General features: G+C 48.7%; 1 protein-coding gene across 10 annotated transcripts in view; it reads right to left on the reverse strand.

The window, feature by feature from the left end:
- The window catches only part of LOC149337784 (muscle calcium channel subunit alpha-1-like), a 615266-nt gene that overhangs the window by 200883 nt on the left and 393421 nt on the right, over nt 1-20962 (reverse strand). For all 10 annotated transcript variants that reach the window (XM_089553522.1, XM_089553521.1, XM_089553520.1 and 7 more), the window contains exons 3-4: nt 18564-18846; nt 16874-16979 (exon numbers count right to left, since the gene is read on the reverse strand). In XM_089553522.1, coding sequence (XP_089409648.1) covers nt 16874-16979; nt 18564-18751 — 294 coding nt within the window. In that variant the 5' untranslated portion in view covers nt 18752-18846. The remainder of the gene's footprint in view (nt 1-16873; nt 16980-18563; nt 18847-20962) is intronic.

Genomic DNA, 20962 nt, shown 5'->3' on the forward strand with positions numbered 1-20962 from the left:
GTCTACAGACTTTATAGACAGGAGTCTATAGACACTCTATAGACTGTCTATAGGCTCTATAGACCAACATGTAAACCCAGCTAGGTTAGCGGTTAGGCACACGGGATCTGAGAAGACTGCTGCCAGGTTGATGCGAACTCTGATTTTGCCCACAGAGTATTTCGCCCTCTTCGGTCTCTTAACATTACACTTATCATTTTTCGTTTCATAGTGCGCTGCGCTGTCCTTAATCTGAACCATTTCCTTTGCCTCCACGTTCCTGCTCCATATAGGTGAGTACTGCTAAGATACAGCTGTTGTATACTTTTATTTAACAACGGTATATACCGGCCCTCACCTATATAGCTTTATAGGATTCCCCCAGTGCGGGGTAGCAAAAGCGGTACCCTTTTAGGAAGGAATTTAGGCAGCCCAGTCTTTCTTGATTTCGACTACAGTATCCTTGACTCGCATTTGTCTCCTGACCCACTTTTCTCTCATCCACGCTCTAAATGTGAGATGTGTGCTTTTTAGCTAGATGCGCAGTTTTCATTTCAATTTCAGCCTTTTGGTTAGCGTCTATGCGTTTGTGATGCCTGGGCAGTACTGCCAAAATGCAACTATTAACTGTAATGATGGCAACATAATAATTGGTGCCATCGTTCCATCAGCATCGCCCGCCTAATATGCACAAGCGAGTGTAGTTTTTGTCGGAGCTTCGTGTTCTTGCGTGAGGTATCTCGAGGATTGAAGAAGCGTAGCGTGTTGGGCAAGTTGGTGCGTGGTAAGTGGAAAACCAGCGGAAAGGACGCGTTCACAAGGAGGAGAAGTATACACAGGACAACGCTGGAAACACAACTGAAAATTCTTTACTTGGTGGATCGCCAACATCAGAACAGGGCGCACATGCGCGAGAGCAACCACAAACGATAACAAACAACAAAAAACAAAATTGATTAAGCGAGCGAAGATTGCATGTGGCAACCTATGTCCGATTCATGAAATTGTACTCTTTCGCCGTGAACCTAAAAGAGCTTTCGCTGATGCATTCAGCTCGTAACTGCTTCATTTTGAAGGCTTCGAAGCTTTCTCGTTCTACCTGCGTTTTGCCGCTGCCGATGGTTCTTACATTATGGAAAGTAAAGAATTTTCACTTGCTGTTTCCAGCGTTGTCCTGCGTACTTCTCCTCCTTGTGAACGCGTCCTCTCCGCTGGTTTTCCACTTATCTCGAGGAACGCGTCGTAGCGCTCGTACTCACAGACAACAACAGCGCTACCGGCGCCCGACGAGACCGGTGTACACAACGAACGCTCCAAGCTGATTAGGTAAACACGGCACGCGTAAAGAAATACGGGCAAAGTGAATGAAACTAAGCGTCATGCTAATCCGACGTGGAATTGCCGCTTGCTTGGAAGCGTGGCACGCCGGATGCGCACACGTGCCCGTTCTCCCACGGGCGACGGCCGATGGAGGAGGCCAGAGAGACAGAGGCACAAGGGGCGACGAACGGTCGTTAAGGGATGGAACGGGCACGCGGACAGAAACAAATGGGGGGGGGGGGGGGGGGGGAGAGAGAACCGAGGGAGCAAGGTTGCGCCGATAACGAGAAAATGACTCGGGGTCTGCCGCCCGGAGGCGGCGCTCGTTTCGGAGATCGAGTGTGGATGAAGTCGGGCAGGGTGCGCGCGAAAAGAAAACCGCCCGGCCAAGTGAATGCAGGTGCTGCGTCGTTTATCGTTTCTTTCTTTTTTACCTTTCTAGTTTTCGCAGGGCGACACAGAAGCCATTCTCTTCGGTTCCCCATTCGGAGACGGCGGCAGACGCACGGAGGGAGAGCTCCAATGGCCCCGCAGAATGGACGGACCGCCGCACTCGTGCAGGGGGCGCTTCGATCGCCGGGGCCTCTCCTTTCAACTCGTTTTTGAAGCTCGCCGTTTTCATGCCAAACGAGCAGCGAACCTGGGCCAGCTCGAGTTCCCACCTCCCCCAGCAGAAAGCGATCGCCGCCCATACGCTTCGCATGTTCTTCGCCGGTTTTCATTCCGGCCACCTGACAGCGCCTCCGCGCAGGCGACGTCGCCGCAAATCAGCGCCAACTGGCGCTTTGCACAAAGCGTCCCGTCGCCGTATGCCAAACAAACGCGTTCCGTTTCCTGTCACACATCTCCTCGCTGTGTGACAGCTCAGCGGGCGCCCTTTTCCCCCTGAACGCCCGCGCCTGCTCCGGCGGACGCTTTGTATTCATTTCACGCCCCTGCGACAGATCCACAGAGAAGACCGCGGGTCAAATAAACCGCTACGTGGATAGATTTGTGTTGCTCGATCCGCTAGCTGTTATTCGCTGTGCGCTTTTGCTCACGAATTCCATTACAATAAGGGCAGAAACGCCTCTCGAACCCCTTTCTGTTTGATAAAGCCTGACAGATTTGAAACGCCGCCTACTGCTAGTTCCCGTCGTCTTCGAAAAGGAATGACAACCGAGGGGAGAAAGTCTGATTGTTTAGGCGGCAGCCAGACGCCAGCGAAAAACTTGAAGCTTGAAGTGATCGCGACAACTGACTAGGCGAGTTTTCGTCACACCATCGGATTCGCTTCAAAGCTTCCCTGTAGTGAGTAGTAAGAAAGACTATGCCCGGTTGGAACCAGCAAAATCGCCGTTATATTGTATGGATGAATCCTCCCTTTCCAGAATGTTGGATTACCTTGCATTAGCCCATCATATGAGAATACACTAATCTGAGAAACAAATCCGCCTTATTCCGCCCACTAAGCCACCTTAATTCATTTTTCTGGGTTGGGCCTACTTTAAAAAGAAATAAAAGACAACGAACGAGACGACACGGACAAGGGCCTGTCCGTGTATTCTCCTCAGTCCTGTTTTCTTTTGTGCGCTATTATTTGTTTTTAAGTATGAATAACCAAGACGGCCAGATATATTCCCTTCTGGAGCCTACTTCTAACATTTTAGCGGTGATTTGGAATCCTGTGGGGTGAGCTAAGTTCTAAATGTTGTGGTCCTCAGATTTTCAAATTAAGCGGTGCTGATGTCGTCTTGGTCCTCTCACACAATCAGAGAATGACGTGGCATACATGCCAGAATTACTTGTGATACAACAGCCTAAAGGCTTTAAAAGGCATTAAAAGAGGCACACAGTATGATGTTTGTCTCAAGCGTTCACGTAGTGATCTGTCGATACATTCCCTGTTCGAATCAACTCTCTAACCATCCTCCTGCAGAGTGGCGGATCTGCCGGTGGCTTTATTACCACTTTATCTTCCTTCTGGACATTCTACATTCGGCTCAGTAGGACTTGGTGCTGAGCTAGGTGCTCACTCATTCTTTGAATTTTCAAGGTAGCGCTATTAGCAAGACCACAGCGGTCTTCCACAGCGGTCTTCCTAGTCCCTGTCCAGCGGTCTATGTGGTCTTCCTAGTAGTTCTACCTTCAATTTTAAAAAGTACATTTTTGTTCTTTTATTAATTTAGTTATTTACTCCCTTTAGAGGGAGGTTGCCCAAGCAGCGGGCTGTGTACTCTGATGAGGCCTCAGTGTCCAAATGCAATTAGACAGAAATTTAACACTTTCACCAGCGATACCTTAACACCAGCTTGAAGCCATCTTAAAGAAATTTGGCAACATGCGCAAATTATATACTTTCTTACACACGCAAGCGTCACAAGACCACACACGCTACGCATAGGAAACCAAACGAGTAAGCATGACGTAAGTACTTTCATTTGGACAAGTTGATTAATTGTGCTTTAAATCGAGCATACTTGCGCGAAAAATAAGAGAAGAGAAGCTACGTAATGGGACTACAGGACAGAGCGAAGCATGACAGGTATAATTCCAGGGACAATACGTGAAAAAAGTATATCAAGAAGCAGCCTAAAAGCCAGAAATTTCCACCCTAGACGATTGATAAGCGTCAATAACAGAACATTAACAAAAAATGTAACAATCTCACACAACTCGAAGCCTAGATTTAATCCTACAGGTCCTCATCAACGTAATCAGCCACACTACGCCCACTGCAGGGCAGAGACCTCTCCCATGTCTCTCCAAATAACTCTGTCGTTTGCCAGTTGCGGCCACCGTATTCCAGCAAACTTCTCAATCTCATCCGCCCACCTAACTTTCTGCCGCCCCCTGCTACGCTTGGCTTCTCTTGGAATCCACTCCGTTACCCTTAAAGGGCAGCGGTTATCTTGCCTTCGCATTACATGCCCTCCCCAAGCCCATTTCTTCCTCTTGATGTCGACTAGGATGTCATTAACCCGCGTTTGTTCTCTCCCCTACACCACCCTCTTCCCATCTCTTAACGTTACACCTACCATTTGTTCTTTCCATAGCTCGCTGCGTTGTCCTTAACTTAAGCTGAACCCTCTTTGTTAGCCTCCACGTTTCTGCCACATAGGTGAGTACGCCATCACTTTCATCGCCATCAGGGAATCGCAAATTACTTAGGTATTCTCAATTACCTCTTATCCCAACTGTTCCCCTTTGCATTGCACTGATGGTTTTCTTTACTTCGTTACTCCTGAACATCATATTGCTGTGCACTACTGGTCCTCGATACCGCACTAATGAAGTTTTGTACTGGCTGCTACAGTACGCAGGACTGACAGAGGTAAGCTTTTATCCTAACGCGGCATTTTCCCAACTGACCTCCAGCCATCTGCAGGGACGAACACCAGTTCAATCAACCAGTTATTCTAGTTTCGACTACAGCAATTATTTCGAAATGAAATTCAATCTTTACTGGGCATCATTTCTCTCAATGCTCTGAAGCGGTGCAGGCGACGAGTTTGCGTCACGAGGCCAATGAAAAACACTCGTTCCCACAAATCGTTTTTGTTTTTCTCGAGTCTGTAGTAACTGTTACGTGTTATACAAACCCGCGTGCTGTTGACAACAGCCTTGTGCAATGTCTCCCAGATCTGCGAAGGGTTGATGACCTCGAGCTTCACTTCAGGCCATTCCGACTACGTGTGCCAATTCTGGAAAATGACATTATTTGAGGTCGGCCGCATCTTCTGGGCCGATTTCGAGAAGGCACCAATGTGGCCGTCACGCTACGTTCACTCACTTCGCACACACAAAAAATAAACTGACCCCGGACCAGCGCTTCAGTAAGGAAGAAAGAAAGGAAATAAAGTGGAGCAGTGTAATGGGGAAAAGGCACCGGGAGGCGAACAGTGCTCCCTCACGCACACACTGCAGCCTGTAATCCCGCCTATTTTAGCACTGCCTGCTTCCCGTCGACGCTTTTGCCCGTGAAGAAAATGCTGGAAGCGTCTCTTCTGCAGAGCCGATAAGAAGCCTGCAGGCATTTCCTGCCTGCAGCGCACCACCCTTGAATCAGGCGCGCCTCTTTTCTCTCTCTCTTTCTTTCCCAGCCCTCGCTTGAACTTCCAATTCTCCGTTATGTTTTTGCACCGGGACCGACTCGCTATATTTCTCGTCTTCTTCCGAGTTCCAGCTTTGCCTTCTTTTCATTTCTTTCGTCACACCGTTGTTTCGCGCTTCGAACGCCCTCTGGAACCGCTTCTTTGAGATTCGCACACCACGCAACGGCCCAGTGCGAATGTCAACAGCCTTCCGGGACTTGTCTCGGCTCCACGCGCTTCCGCAGTCTACTGGGCTCTTTTTTTTTTCTTGCCTTGCAAGTGCTTCTTGCGTTTGGATGCTCACTCCTTTTAGGCCACTTCGTACTTTCGTTCGTTTGTTTTTTGACTACGGTTTACTTCATTTACCGGACAAATTCTTATTTCCCAGATAAAAGTTCTAAGGAAAGGGCGCCTTGCTGTTCTTGGTTCATCCCAGTTGATAAGTGAATGCAGCGTGACAACAGCGCAAGCGAAGGTGTGGACAGGAGCGGTTCTCTATACTTGTGAAAGTTCTGAGGTGGAAGAAATAAAGCACTGATCTCGACATACGTTTCGCGGAGATTTCGAGGATATGCCCATTACGGATCTCTTACCGGTGCGCTTTTAAAGCGTACAGGTAAAAAACAGCGCAGCGACGACGGACAAGAAAGAAGAAGAACAAGAGCTGGCTAACAACTGAGGGTTATTCGAAAAAAACAGAGGTATTAATACTCTAAAAAAAAAAACTACCAGGACGCATGCTTCTCCCCAAACACTTCTAGGCATGGGAATCAAGATACTTAATGCCACAGTAATGAAGAAGCACCGAATCTGTGCTTAAGGTGGGCTGCTGCCAGAGCCGTCCGGTATGAAGAGGTACGCGGTTATACCATATGTTCATCTTTTGTCACATAGATTAAAGAGTGTAGGCGCCAGATATGGCATTCAAATGCTGTTCTCAGCCCCAAAAAAACTTGAAAAAATATGTGCCATAGTAGATAGGAAAGCAAAGGCTAAAAACAAAAAACCACCGATAGTAGAGCCTGCAAGGTAAAACACCAAAATAAGTTCACGCCATGTGCGAAAAGGGTAGTCTAGTTTTCTTGCGACAAGAAATACATCGGCCAACCCTGAAATTGTGTGAACATCCGTCTGCGAAAGCATAATACCTTGTTAAAAGGTCCCCCATCGTCCAACCTTGTGTTACATAACAGAGATTGCCCCTGAATAATATCCCGGGTTCCCCCGTTAAGAAAACGTGCACACCTCTTTTCCATGAGCCAAAAGTTATTTGCAGGCATAGGGAAAAATTAACAAGGGAACTGTGTGAGGCATATCACAACAACGTGTATGGTGACACGTGTGTAAGCACAGCTTCAGTGCTTCTACTTGACTGTGAGATTAAGTATCTTTTTTCCCATGATTAGAAGTGCCTGCGGATAACCATCCGTCCTGATTGTTATTTGGAAAGTATTAATACTTCTGTTTTTTTTTTCCCCATAAACCTCTCTTGTTACTCAGCGCTTGCCCTCCTTCTTTATTTCTTGTCCGTCGTCGCATCGCTGTTCCTTACCTTTTCAATATGCACCAACTCGCTCAGTTTTCGGTTCTGCTTTTAAAGCTAACCGAAGGGATATATAAGACAGTATGGTTTGTATAAGGCAGTAGTAGCATGCACCCGTTGGTTAACGTCATCATGGAGGCTGCTCAGATTTGACAACACGTTGGCCAAACGCTCCATTCGGTGCTTAGCGATAGCCAGGCCTGCAAGGAGTATAAACACCCAACTGACACTGCCCCGCGGACAGCGCCTTCTACTTAGCTGCGGGGTGGCTCAGTGTTTGGCTTAAGGTTCATCGGGGTTTAACGTCCCAAAACGACTCAGGCTATGATGGACGCCGTAGTGAAGGGCTCCGGAAATTTCGACCACCTGGGGTTCTTTAACGTGCACTGACATCGCACAGTACACGGGCGTCCAGTATTTCGGCATCACTGAAATTCCACGGCCGCGGCCGAGGTACAACACACGTCATTCCGGTTTAGAGAAAAAATTTCTGGGACAAACATATTAACTTCTTAAGTTTAAAGGTCGCCCGTATTGTAGGTCTTCTCCTGCGTCACAGTCATTTGCTTCCAAGCGATGTAGTATGCTCCTGCTGTTTAAAACGTTATTTATGTCCCAATTATGTGCAATCCCTTCACCGCGCTGTCACCACCTGCCACTCTGTAACTCACCTCCTGCGGCGCGTGGTCACTCGACGCTCAGGTCTCCACGAGGCTCACGCGTGCCGAGTTGCCCACGCGCTAGCCCTCAACAAGGTCTTGTACTTTGCACCCTACGCTTCCTTCACTCAGACTCAACTTAACGCTCTCGAGACTGCTCTTGTGGGCCTCTACAAGGCAGCTCTCAACCTCCCTATCACTACCTCTACCACTAAGCTCTTTGCCACAGGCCTCTTCCATCCTCTTCGTTCTCTTCTCAGTCTCCATCGTGACTCGCAGCTTGCCCGGCTTTCCCTTACCCGTCAGGGTCAGTGGTTATTGACTCAAGCGGGTATCTCGCCCATTCCAATCTCCCCGTTTACCTCTCCTATTCCCACCCCCGCCCCCAATCTTCGTATCCTTCCCCTCCCGACCAACATGTCCCCCGTCCTGCACGCCGGACGTCGTCATGCGGCCGCACAGCACCATTCCCCTCTCTTTGATACCCAGGGTGTAGCTTATACGGATGCCTCCTTCGTGGCTCCTCGAGGTTCCTGCGGCTACGCCCTGTACCATCCACACCTCCCTGCTCCTGAAACCCACACCAGCGGGCCGTATCTACACCCTCCAGACGCATTGTCCCTCGAGGTCCTCGCCATTGCGCATGCCCTCCAGTCATTTTCCCTCCTTCCCTCTCTCCAAGAGTACACAGTCTATTCGGACTCACAAGCCGCTATACACCACATACAGAAACGCACCCTGACCCCTTCTCTCCAACAGGAGGTCGAACGAGCGGTCTCCGCACTGCAGCCTTCCATCGTTTTCCTCCGCTGGGTCCCTGGGCATTCGGGGATTGACGGCAATGAGCTGGCCCATCAGCTCGCCCGCGACACACTTTTCCGGGCACCGTTGATCCCCTGGCCCAAGCCCTCGGAGGACGGTGGGAGACTCACCCTTCGCCGCACCATAAAAGAGGTCTACCTTGAGCTCCGCCTCGACAAACGCCTTTACCCTCCCCCTCATCCATCACTCACGGTGCCGGAGTCTCGCCTTCTTCGGCACATTCAGATGAATGCAGTTATCACCCCGTCCCGCCTCTTCCTCTATCGCTATCGATCGGACCCTTCCTGTCCCAACTGCCCCTGTATCTATGCGGATCTGGCCCATTGCCTATTCTATTGCCCGGCTGCTCAGCAGTCGGGTTCCTTCCCCCCACCCTCTCTATCCATCACCACCTGGCTCGACTGGCTTGGCGCTGAAGGGGAAGAAGAACAGCGGCTTCTGGTCGCCCAGGTGGTCGAAATGCTCGGCCTGTAAATTGTGGTTGATTAAAAGTCTTTTACTACTACTACTACTACTACTACTACTACTACTACTACTACTACTACTACTACTATTACTGTCACTTAGTGTGGGGACATACTACTGAAACAATCTTCAAAAGCTTTACCTATTTCAAAAGAAAGCAATTAGAATAATTTACAATCTGCCCTGGGACCATCCCACCTCCGAGCTCTTTGCTGTTGCTAACACTGCAAAGGCGTTCCGTCTGTATAATTTACGACTGGCCCTTCGTTTCAAGCATGAAATAAGAAATAACTTCACGATTCTATCCAACATGGCGGAGCTTGCGAATAATGAAAGCACGTACAGTACCCTTTACGTCAAGCAAAGCGGTTTCTCATTAGAACTCCTAGGACTAACTATCGTATACAAATATTAAGGCATAGTCTTCCCTTCCTTCTCAATCATATTACAAATGCTGGTCTGAACATTTCCTCTTCCAGTCATTTAAATTTTTGTCATTATTTGTGTTCATAAGTCGTCTCTTTATGTTAGGCATTCAAAGTGCTGAATTAATTGCTTTAGCCTGGCGAGTCCATTTTTTTACCTTGTAATGTATATTGCAAATAGTCATTCATATTTCGGTTGTTAATATTTTTGGTATTCTGTTTTGCATTGTCACAATGCATTAAGTTTGTGACTTCATTTCAACTTAATTCCAGGATAAATAGGATATCTTATGCTCCCACATTTTGTGTATCACCATTTTACTTTAGCGATGTATTTGTTGTCTTTAAAGTGCTGCCGTCGTTTTTTTTTTTTTGGAGGGGGGGGGGGGGGGTGGGGGGGGGGAGGGGCGCTCGACAGCCTGCCAAGCTCACTGGAGCTTTCTTTCTCTCGATGGCCCCTCTCATTGTTGAGTAAATAAAATCAACTTCAACTTCAAAAAAAAAAAAAAAAGGCGCGGGTTCGATCGCGGCCGCGCCCGTCGCATTTCGAAGAAGCCGAAATGCTAGAGGCCCGATTACTGTGCGATGTCAGAGCAAGTTTTAAGAACCAGAGGTTCCCAAGGAAATTATCCGAAGCCCTCTACTAACACGTCGCTCATAGCCTGAGTCGCTTTGGGATGTTGACCTTCAAAAACCAAACCAAACCAGATACCTTGTATAGTCCGAAAGAGCAACTGAGAGGAAGCAGCCCATCATGGGGCTAGAAATGCGCTAAACGAAATACTTAGAATCGCTGGCAATGCACCATTTTCACCCCTTGGAGGATTTGATAAATTCGAAATAACTGACATAACCAATGTCGTTTACTACCAGCTTACTTAACAGAAGCCCCGCCGCGGTGGCTCAGTGGTTACGGTGCTCGGCTGCTGACCCGAAAGACGCGGGTTCGATCCCGGCAGTGGTGGCCGAATTTTGATGGAGGAGAAAATCTAGAGGCCCGTGTGCTGTGCGATGTCAGTGCACGTTAAAGAACCCCAAGGTGGTAAAAATTTCCGGAGCCCTTGACTACGGCGTCCCTCATAGCCTGAGTTGCTTTGGGACGTTAAACCCCAATAAAACAATATATGTATATATATACTTAGCAGAAGTGAAGAGCAATGATACATATTGTGCAGAATTATCATGACTAAGAATCAACCCCGTTACATTGAGCACTCGTTTCACGAGCAAAGGGCACACCTATAGAGCTAAATGAGATTACGGCATGGGATTACGGAACACTACGTCCCTTACTGTTGTCTGATTGACTACTGCAATCAAATCTTATGCATTTCACATCCATACATGATGTTGGCGGCACAGGCAGCTTAGCATAGACGGTAATGTGAATGATAGTAGTTGTCTTCCAAAGTTAGTGCCTCCATGTGTAGCCAATCACATCTCATTATTACGAGTGCTATAGTTTCTTTATATTAATAAATAAATTAGATAGCTCCTCAATCAAACTATTTTCTAGCTTTTTTCCTATTAGGTACCGTTGTTAAGAGCGGTCTGGTGGGAGAGTCAAAGAACGAGTTGGCTATGCAGTAAAAGTTCGCTACAACAAAAATCTTCATATCGAAATAATGGATATAATGGAGGAATGGCTTCGCTTATAAGCTCCCAACGAATACCATATACTTGATATCTCGCTTTTACGAGAAACGTTTTCGCACAAAGCGATATGGCGAAGGCTACGCGACCGCACTGCACACTTTGCTCGGAGTTTACTGATGTGTAACTGCGCTCAACACTTCAGCACCCATTAAAGGCGATGAAATTGCAGTACATAACCAGTTGTGTCCAGCACCACACAAAACGAGCGGAAAATTTGTCCCGCCACTAACGGGGCCAACATTGTGCATTCCACCGCTCGATTTCTCAGCGTCGGCTTCGGAGTGAAAAAATTGGGGTGGTTTAGCTCTGGTTTAACCTGGTTGGTTGCGAAAGTAATACAATACAGAAGCAGTAGAGCAACTAGATTCAGATATAGACTCTTTGTCGGTGACTTCCATGGCGAGACTATTCGAGGAGCGCGGCACAAACGGCTCCTCCTTTTCTGCGGTGGAGAGAGCAAGCTGACGTCACGCGTCGCCATAGCAACGGAGAGGCTGACGTCACACCATCTGTTAGGCGCGGCGGCGGCTCCTCGTGGAGCAGGGGGTACACGGGCCGCGCGACGAGCGGTTAGACCTGGCGTAGTACTAAGGCGAAAGCCTTTAATGCCTCTTACTGTCGTTAGCAGCCGTGTCGGCTGCCGTGTCAGCAGATGTGTCAGCAGATATGTCCGCGTTTTGACGGGTGTCCACAGATATGTGAGACAGTTACTGCGTAATTTCCTTTAATCACATACAGTTTTCAGTTTCTTCATTACGGCTCCTCTTTCTCTTTCTTCTTTCACTCCCACCTCCTCCCTTCCTGCACGGTGCGGTTCAGGTGTCCACCGAGATGGCAGAGAATTACAGCGCCATTTCCTTTCCTCAAAAAGCGTTGCGTTCAAAGGGCAAGACATCGCGCCGAACGGATGGTGGTGTTCCGTGGACTCCCTGGCAGCACTATAACACGCTGTCGCGTTGCACTCCTAAAGGCGAAGCTTAAGCGTCATTCATTGGCAGTCAGTTAGTACTTAATCATTAATCACTAATTATTCATTAATTAGTAATTTGCCATTACTTCATCAGTTGTGTGACGTCATGCAGTGGTGACGCCACCAGTGCCAGAGAGGCAAAGTGGTGCGGAAAACCCTTTCGCCTTTACGCACTTTAGGCAGTCAAAGTGCCTCCTGAATTTTTTGCTCTCGCAATAAAAAAAATTGATGCCGGCGCGCCCATCTTCGCCGAAACTAGGGTACGCGCCCCGTTGCCAGTACGCTCTGTTTCTCAGCTGCAGTACAGTGGCCGTATGATTGGACCGTTCGGCAGCACGTCTGGTGTGGCTTCCTGCATCAACGCTGCAGTGGGTTCCCTAGAGCAAATGAAAGCGAAAAACACCTTCGCGTGGCCGAAAGGCGGCCATAATCGTACATGTTGCATCGGGCGAAGAGAGCAATGCGAGCTAGAGAATAATTTTGATGCAAGTGCCCCTAAAAACATCGCCTTCAATCGTCTGTCCGCCTGTCGCTATGCGAAAGGAACTGAAAAGAGTTCCTTTGTCTTCGAAGCATCTGAGAGCCGTTTTCAAGTGTTTTTTGTTAGTCTTCGGTCTGGCGTAGCCATTCTCCACAAGACATTTCTGCTGTACAGAGAAGTGTTCTAGCCAGCACGCTCTTGCGTTATGCCGGGAAGCCAACTAGACCGGCTAATCGCGTCGTGTCGGATTCACCACCCAGAAAACAGGGCTAAATATTTCGAATAGACGTTTCCCTGTCACGCGAAAAATTATTCCTCTAATAACCGTTCTCTGGTGCTAAAGCCAATGCTGACCTCGCAAATAATGGGCCCATGACACCAGTGCGAACATAATTGGTTGTTGTACCACGATTTGGCCGCGTCAGAGGCGCTCGGTGCGCGGATCAGATTGGCGGCACACTGAAGCGCCAAGTCGATGGCGCGTCAGCCGTAACCAGTCTGCGCATGCGCACGGCGCGAGAAGCGAGCAGCGCGAACTTCAACGCTCCGATCTGCCTCCGCCAGATATTTGGCGCCCGCACTCATGCGCCGTGGCGCGTCGGAAGTGGGGGCCCGTTTACAACAATCGGAGGGCAGCGGGCTCTCCGTGACTCTTTCTTCACGGCTTTAGGCTCCTTCAGGTTCCCCCAAATTTCCTCGCAATCGTTTCAGCTGCCCAACTTCTTCTGTTGACATTCTTTCAGCTGGCTCGAGAGAGGGAGCGAGCCAGCACCAGGAGCATGGAGGATCATGCCCCTTTTCGACGCCCGTCGCTGGGCGCTCCGCAGGTACGCCTGAGAAGTGTTCATCAAATTGCCGCTTAAACGAACCCCTGTCTGTAACACGGTGAATCGTTTGGTACCACTCCGAACATCCTACGCCAGTTAGGTGGTCCACAATCCGTGTACCAATGGTACCCCCATTGGTCACACTTGAATGAACTTGTGATTCGTACTAACGCGACCTTTGAGTAATGTGAGCACTACAGCTAGCGCTTTGAAAAGAAAAAAATTGGTGCCATTAGACCTCCTGGAGGTCTTTAACGTGCACTGACATCGCACCGCACATGGACGCTTTTTTCGCTTCACCTCCACCGAAACGCGGCCGCCCAGGTCGGGTTCGAACCCGGGTACTCCAGCTCAGCAGCCGAGTGCTCTTAACACTGAGCCACCGCGGCGGGTGCTGACTAACTACGCAGTAAGTATGATCGCAGATAACCAATCTGATTGACCCTGCTGCGGTCGTTGCGACTTATACGTTCGTGAATTGCTCCCTGTGGGTTGCAAGCTTCTTCTCGCCTACCATGGTCAACCTTGCGGACTGCAAGCTCCGGCGCCCAGCCAAGCGGGGGAGGAATGGCCTGCGCTGTGGAGCAAGCAGTCCGCAAGGTTGACCATGGTAGGCGAGAAGAAGCTCGTTGCCGTGCCACCGGGGTCCTCTCGAAGCGTTGCGGGAAGAAAACAGAAACATTGACTTCCCCTGTAATGCATGCCTCCAAGAAAGAGAAGAAAATACCTGCGCTTGTCAGTATTTTATAATATCCTTAACTCTAGAACAGGCATCGATAAAGATAGATATCTGAAGAAACCAACATATGTATCTGCACGAACGGACCATTCCCGAAAAGTACGTGAATATGCTTGCCGAATAAACTTATTTAAGAACAGCTTCTTCCCTAAGACAATACGTGAGTGGAAAGGTTTGCCTGCAGAAATTGTTTCCGGGACCCCTTCATCTTTTAACCAGGATCTGAAAAATACGAGGGGGTACCCAAGAGAAACCGGACTTATTTTTGTTTGAACTTATTTCTTCACATTTTAAGCACAAACCTTCATTATCCTTCAAAGTATTCCCCACTTGCAATGATACGCTTGTCGAATCTTTCATTACATTTTTCAAAACATTGTTTAAATTCATCTTTTGGGATGCTTGACAGTGCCTCCGTCGATTTTTTCTTCACCTCAGCAACATCAGCGAAACGTTTTCCATTCACCTATTTTTTCATTCTAGGAAACAAAGAAAGTAGCACGGGGCAAGGTCGTGAGAGTATGAGGGTTGAGGAATAGGGGTCATGCCATATTTGGTCCAAAATTGTCGTAGAGACAGGGCTGTTTGAGCAGGGGCATTGCCATGATGGAAAAACCAGTCACCCGACCGCCACAAATCTGGCCGCTTCCACCGCACACTGTTGCCCAATCTTTTCAAAACATCCAAGTAGATAGCCTGGCTAACTGTCTGACCCTGCGGAACAAATTCTCAATGGACGACTCCTCTCACGTCGAAAGAACAAATCAGCATTGTTTTGAGGTTTGGTTTCAGCTGACGAGCTTTCTTGAGGCGAGGTGAATTTGAAGTTTTCCATTGGCATGATTGTTGCTTTGATTCAGGATTCGATTCAGGAACACTTGAGTATTCCCCATAGCATCGTCCTTGTACGTCTTTCTTAATATTTCAAGAGTTTCCATTCAACTTTTTCCGAGCAAAAATCAGAATTTCACCGGCGCACGCTGTTCACGAAAATCAGCCATTGCAAAAACGACATTCACACAAAACAGTCGTCACTCTAAAAGTCTGCCTAAACTAGTCTGACCTCCATCAACGACGGCACTCGGCTTACTGACTCTGGAATGTTCGTTCTATGCGCTCCTAGTGGCAAAACGCGGTGCCACAGAAGCTTTTCCGACCAAAAAATTTAGTCCGGTTTCTTTTGGGTACCCCCTCGTATTCTTTTTTGAAGGGTTTTAGAATTTCTTTTAACTTCTCAAACCTATGTTTCCACTTACCATGATACAGTGTGATTATGTGATGCAAATATAAAGGCAACTACGTGTTTACGTATCGTTTTATTTTTCACTGCTTGTTTCATGCTTTTCAATTTGCTGCTGAATTTTTATTATATCATCTGGGCACTCGCATTTTTTTTTTCTTTCCCCCCTACACTAATGCCCGCAAGGGCGCTGTGGTATGTAAATAAATAAATAAAAACATTCTCATCCTGCCTGCTGAGAAGGGGAATTCAACCGTCGTTCTCAATCAATCGGACTACATCCTCAAAATGACCACGCTTCTCCAGGACGAGGCGAAGTACGAAAAAGTGAACCGTGACCCCACAAAGAAGGTAGAGACAGAGCTTCAAAGGCTACTTTCCGACGTCTTCAAGGTCGTCCCACCGGAGAGCAAGCACCTCTGTTTTCGGCTGCTGTGCCACAACGGCTCGGCACCTGCTATCCACGGCCTTCAGAAGGTGCACAAACCGGATGTACCGCTACACCCTATCGTAGACTTGACGCGCTCTCCATTCTACACGCTCCATTGTACAACGGGTACCCGCAAAGTATGATAAGAACCGCAGAACGCCGCTGTTCACGTCAAAACGTGGAATCAACGGCCACCAAGAAAAGCAAGCGGGCAAGCATCCCCTACGCTCCAGGAGTCAGCGAGGCCTTAGCCAGGGTCTTCAAGGACTACAATGTCCACATCGCCCACGTGCCACCAAGTAAAGTGAAGCAATAACATGTCAGGGTGAAGGACCCGATTGAACGAAGCAGATTTCCCGGAGTGGTGTACTAGATTCCCTGCAAGGACTGCAAAGCTGCATACGTAGTCGAATCAAGCAGTTTCATTGCGGGCGCTTGAAACAACATCAAAATGACGCCGCCAACGGTCCCACGAAAGAAAGTGCCTTGGCTGAACACTATTAAGCTGCATCACATGCCATCGATTCGAACAACGCCTCAGTCATCACGACGGAGAAGTATTCATCTTCCCGCCTACTTCGCTTCACATCCAAAACACCACATGTTTTGAACCGAACGCGGGGCAATCTTCCTGAGATTTAAACATGCTCATTGCGCTACCTGCACCATACATAAGTCACCACCTTCGTCCATCCGCTGACATTGTGAACAAGGGACCCCTACGGGCCCCGAAAGGTCAATTGTTTTTTTTTTCCTTTTTTTTCTTTGGCGATTGCTGCTCTTTTCTGCCATTATGTTCTCTCCTCGCCAGACGGGGTCCCGTCAAACACTGGATTAGGCTACTGTATCAGTCCATCCCGACTTAGTACTTCCCCTTCAGTGACGCTTTGAAGCACTTAAACCCTCGCGGGCTGTTAGCGGCCGAAACCCACACTGCTGTTCGGATCAATTCTCCTTGCCGGCCTGTGGTAATGAAAAAAGCGGCAGAGCAGTGTGACAAATACGACAAAACGTTCGGCAGTTTTTTGGTAGCGACAGATTTTTCTGTTTTTTTGTAGCATTTTTCGGTAGTACATTTCTAGAGTGTATACCTCTGGAGTACTTTTCTCAAGTAGGTACACAAAATTCTGTTGTTACTACGAGTGCTTTGTAAGAAACATTACAGAAAATCTGATGTGATGACGAAAACTTTTCTGGAAAGCGCGGCTGGAGATGGAAAACACGCCGGGTCGGCGCACACTTACCAGAGTGGCATTCACTTGGTTGGAATCACTGTTTGGGTAGGGAGTGTAAACAGCTAAAGCCACGCAGTTGGCGAAAATCGTTAACAGAATTAGATATTCAAAAGGCCTGGAAGAGAGATTGAGGTTGCAGTCAAGGAACACTCCTCAGGAGCGAAATTCTTTTTGCCTTTGCGCCGCACCAGTCGGTTTAGAGAGGGCGGAGCAAAGATTGGAAGAACAAACGCAGAATGAAAATAATAACATGGCATGAAAATATCTCACACTCCTTAAGGAGGGCAATAAAAATAAATAAGAAATATTGTATCCTTCCTGCAGCACAACGGCAAACAACCAGAGTAGGAGTGAAAATTTTAAAAAGTGTGAAATAAAGTGAACCTCTGTTTGAATTTACTATAATCCGTTAGAAATGGAGAACGAAACGGCTTCTCCTCGCCAAATGACCCTTTTCCAGCCGATGACGTCGGCCCATTCTCATGAACGTGCTAGCTTGACAATGCATGTAGAGGATTATCCCTTGTCATCCGCGGTGCACTGCATTCCCACGCTAGCGGGCTCACGACAATAGGCCGACAGCATTGACTGCAGTTCTTCGGAGGAGAAAATTCGCTCCGTTCTTGAGTTGCATCCGACTAGAGGCAAGGTGGCGCTAGGCTAGCTACCACTCCTATTCACAAAGAATGCCATAAAATTCATCCATCCATCACCGGTCGGCTGTCCGCTCATGCGATATTTTCTAAATTGGGAATATTGCCAGCGGCTACTCGCCATACTCTGAAAAAATTGTTACGCGCCCCTGGAATTAAGGAACGAAAAATATGAAAGATACCACACCACTGCGTGCACATTCCTGCACGCTAAACAAAAAAAAAACGCCCAAATGGGAGTAAATTGCTTGTCCTTTAGCACATACCCAAAGGTAGGTTTTATGTACTCCCTTATGCAAGCGAGATAATTAAGAGTACAATGGAGTCAAATTTTTACTACCCACAAAAATGGAACACAAAAATGTTACGCTTATTCTTCTTCATTCAGGCTCAGCCTTGCAGCATTGCCAGCTGTGGTTAAACCTGGTTGGTTGCGAAAGGAATGGAAGCAGTACAGCAACTAGATTCAGACATAGACTCGTCGTCGGTGACTTCCATGGCGAGACTCCTCGAGGAGCGCGGCACGACCGGCTCCTCCTGGCTGCGGTGGAGGGAGCAAGCTGACGTCACGCGTCGCCATAGCAACGGAGAGGCTGACGTCACACCATCTGTTAGGCGCGGCGGCGGCTCCTCGAGAAGCAGGGGGGTCCACGGACCACGCGACGAGCGGTTAGACCTGGCGTAGTATTGCTTTCGCAATAAAAAAGATTTATAGTCGTTTACAACTTAAGCTTGCAGTGAAGCTCCGCCCACAATTAGCCTCCGCACACACAATTCCTCCACGACGAAAAAGTAGTCCGCTGGTTTAACGTTTCTTGTTACGTAAACAACTTATCCCAAGAAAAACAATTGTGAGGTCTAGAATTTTGATACATGGACTGTTTGAGATAGTCAAACATTAAAAAGGCGATTTCGTTTACTGTTGCGATTGGACCCGCGGACCGCGGCCCAGTGTTTTTTTTTTTTTTTTAAGTTGTGTCCTACTATAACCCGCGATTAACTCGGGCCGGAAGGCGAGCAGTTGAGGCAGCCTGTGCAAAGGATACTTCCACTCGACGACGCTGATGCAGAGCTTCCTTAGCGGGTTCCCCAGACCGAGGCAGAAGAGGGCGCGCAGGGGCCTCTCGACCAGCTTGGGCCCCTTGCGCGGGGGCCGGCGTCGCTCCCGGGCCGCCGCCGCCGAGGCGCCCCCCGCCGGCGGCGCCCCGCTCTGCTGGCTGCCCAGCGTGTTCATGGCGTCGGCGGCGCCCAGCGCGGTGTGCCAGGCGCTCGACAGGGGCCGGCCCGCGCTGCTGCTGCTCGCGCGGCTCCCGCCGCCAGGGCCCGAGCCTGCACACGGACACACAATGGTCAGGCAACATACTGCGGCAACTTTAGCACAACAATGGCACTGCGCGGCACAGTCTCCGGTATGCTAAAAGCGTCCAAGGATACGCAGAAAACAATAACTTCAGTCCATCGCCCATGCGGCTACGTTCAAACCGCTCATTTAGGTGAATGCGTACTTTCCGTTGCATACAGGCCTTTCGTTGAGTGGCTTTAAAACACCAGAGACGATGTGTGCGAATTGTCACTGCGCTAACACCGATCAGTAAGATGCAAACTGGGGACTCTGTGAAGCCCATCTAAAATAATGATATTTTCCGTCTCAACCTTCTGGACGCCACTGGCAGTCTCAGCACTAACACTCGTCACAGAGCCTCGGCGAAATGATCTTGTGTGCGGTGCAGCACACCTTGCCCAGGAAGAAAATAAAAATTAAGCCAATGGAATGAAATCTGTAGCAGGCCAACACATCAGTCAGCATTAAGTTGATGGAACCGAAAGAGCATGGGAGAATTAATTCTTTTCTAAATTATTCAGCGGCAGTAGACGCTATTCCTCTTGTGTTCTCTGAACGGCGACCTCGTTGAACGAGGCGGCTCTGCGTGTTCATCCACCATGCGGGTTTTCCACACACTAAACTGTCCTATGAACACGAAGAGTTCGCAAGGAATTCCGGAGGTTTTCATCGCAGACAGAAATGTTGTACCGAAATGCATGATCTCAATGAGTTGTTTCAGTGACTGCAGAGGTAAGCTCCAAAAGAACACAGCATCCCGATCAAACAGAAATCATTTTATTGCTCAATGGTTTCTCGTTACTCGCACAGGTAGAAATTCACTAACCACGACACAAGGGTTCAGTTGGCGCGAAGGCACGTCCTAACGCGTAAGGTCCGTGTCTGAAGCTTGAAAAAGGTTTTTGTCGGCCGATTGAAACTACCATCCACCCCACTTGAAACGAACCTGACAGTCACGCAGATTCCATTCGTTATATCTGATGTTCGTAGCAAGTGGATTCTTCGTATAATAGCCAAAGATACTAAGGCCGCTAAAAGTGGCGTTTATTTCTTATAAAACTGCGTTATGGGCGCCGACTTGTGCAAAGCAGAGGCTGCTACGGCTCTCTGCAGGCTATCTAGGGCGATCATTTAACCCTCGTCGAGACCTTTGATGCCAACTATCAAATTTAGGGAAGGGATGTAACTTAATCGTGGATGAAGTGTCCACGGCAGCTGGTGGCAGGTAGGCCACATAAATGAGATTCCTTGCAGTAGGGGAGTGCTGGTATTTGGTGTTCAATGTTTCCGTCAAAGCAGGCGCTTCTGCGATTTTGTGGTCCGCAGGAACGTAGTTATCCGAGGAAACATCTGGCCAGCTATGCATGAGCGAAGCGCTGCCACAAATCTACATGCGTCTGGTCACGTGTGTTTCGAGCTTCTTGTTTCGTTTCTGGGCTGATGCAGCGACGAAAGTAGCCCAGCGCTCGCGGCGCACAGTGCATCGCTTGCACTGCCCGCTGTATGACGATGCCTGCACGTGGTAGCCGCGCAAGAAATGCAAACAACTGGGCAGTCTATGCATACCACGTGACCAGCATGGCCAACAAAGATTTCAAAATTCTCAAATCGGTGCTGTTTGTTCATCCACAACCATGGTCAGTAGCTTCGAATTCGACGATGCCCCTATATCGCGTGCACCGCGCTTGGGATGCTTTACCCAGCCGGTGAATACGCAGGCAATGTTTGCCCTCGCAAGCCATCGACGCGAGCTTGGCCGGCGGTTACTTACTGTTTCAATACAGAGTTACAGCATATCGTTACCGTGTTTACTTTACCGTTTAAAGTGCTACCCGACGCCAGACTTCCCGGTTAGCGCTGCGCACTGCAGTGCCGTCTTTGGATTGCATTGTTCAGTCGAAATTTTCTTTCCGGGGCGGTGTCGTGAAGGTTGAGAGGCGCTCTTTCATCTCGGCGCTTACTGGAACCTCTTCAACTTCGGGGTAGTATACGGCGCCGCCTCGTTCGCTATAACCGAGTAGTGTGGTCAGAGTTGTTCATTTTACCTGCGACGGATTCCCGTTGCCCTTATGCATATTTTGACGGTAGCACCGCAACCGCTCG

This window comes from Amblyomma mixtum, chromosome 7, assembly GCF_055824585.1.
Source record: "Amblyomma mixtum isolate Tamu chromosome 7, ASM5582458v1, whole genome shotgun sequence".
In the NCBI taxonomy this organism is placed as follows: domain Eukaryota; kingdom Metazoa; phylum Arthropoda; class Arachnida; order Ixodida; family Ixodidae; genus Amblyomma; species Amblyomma mixtum.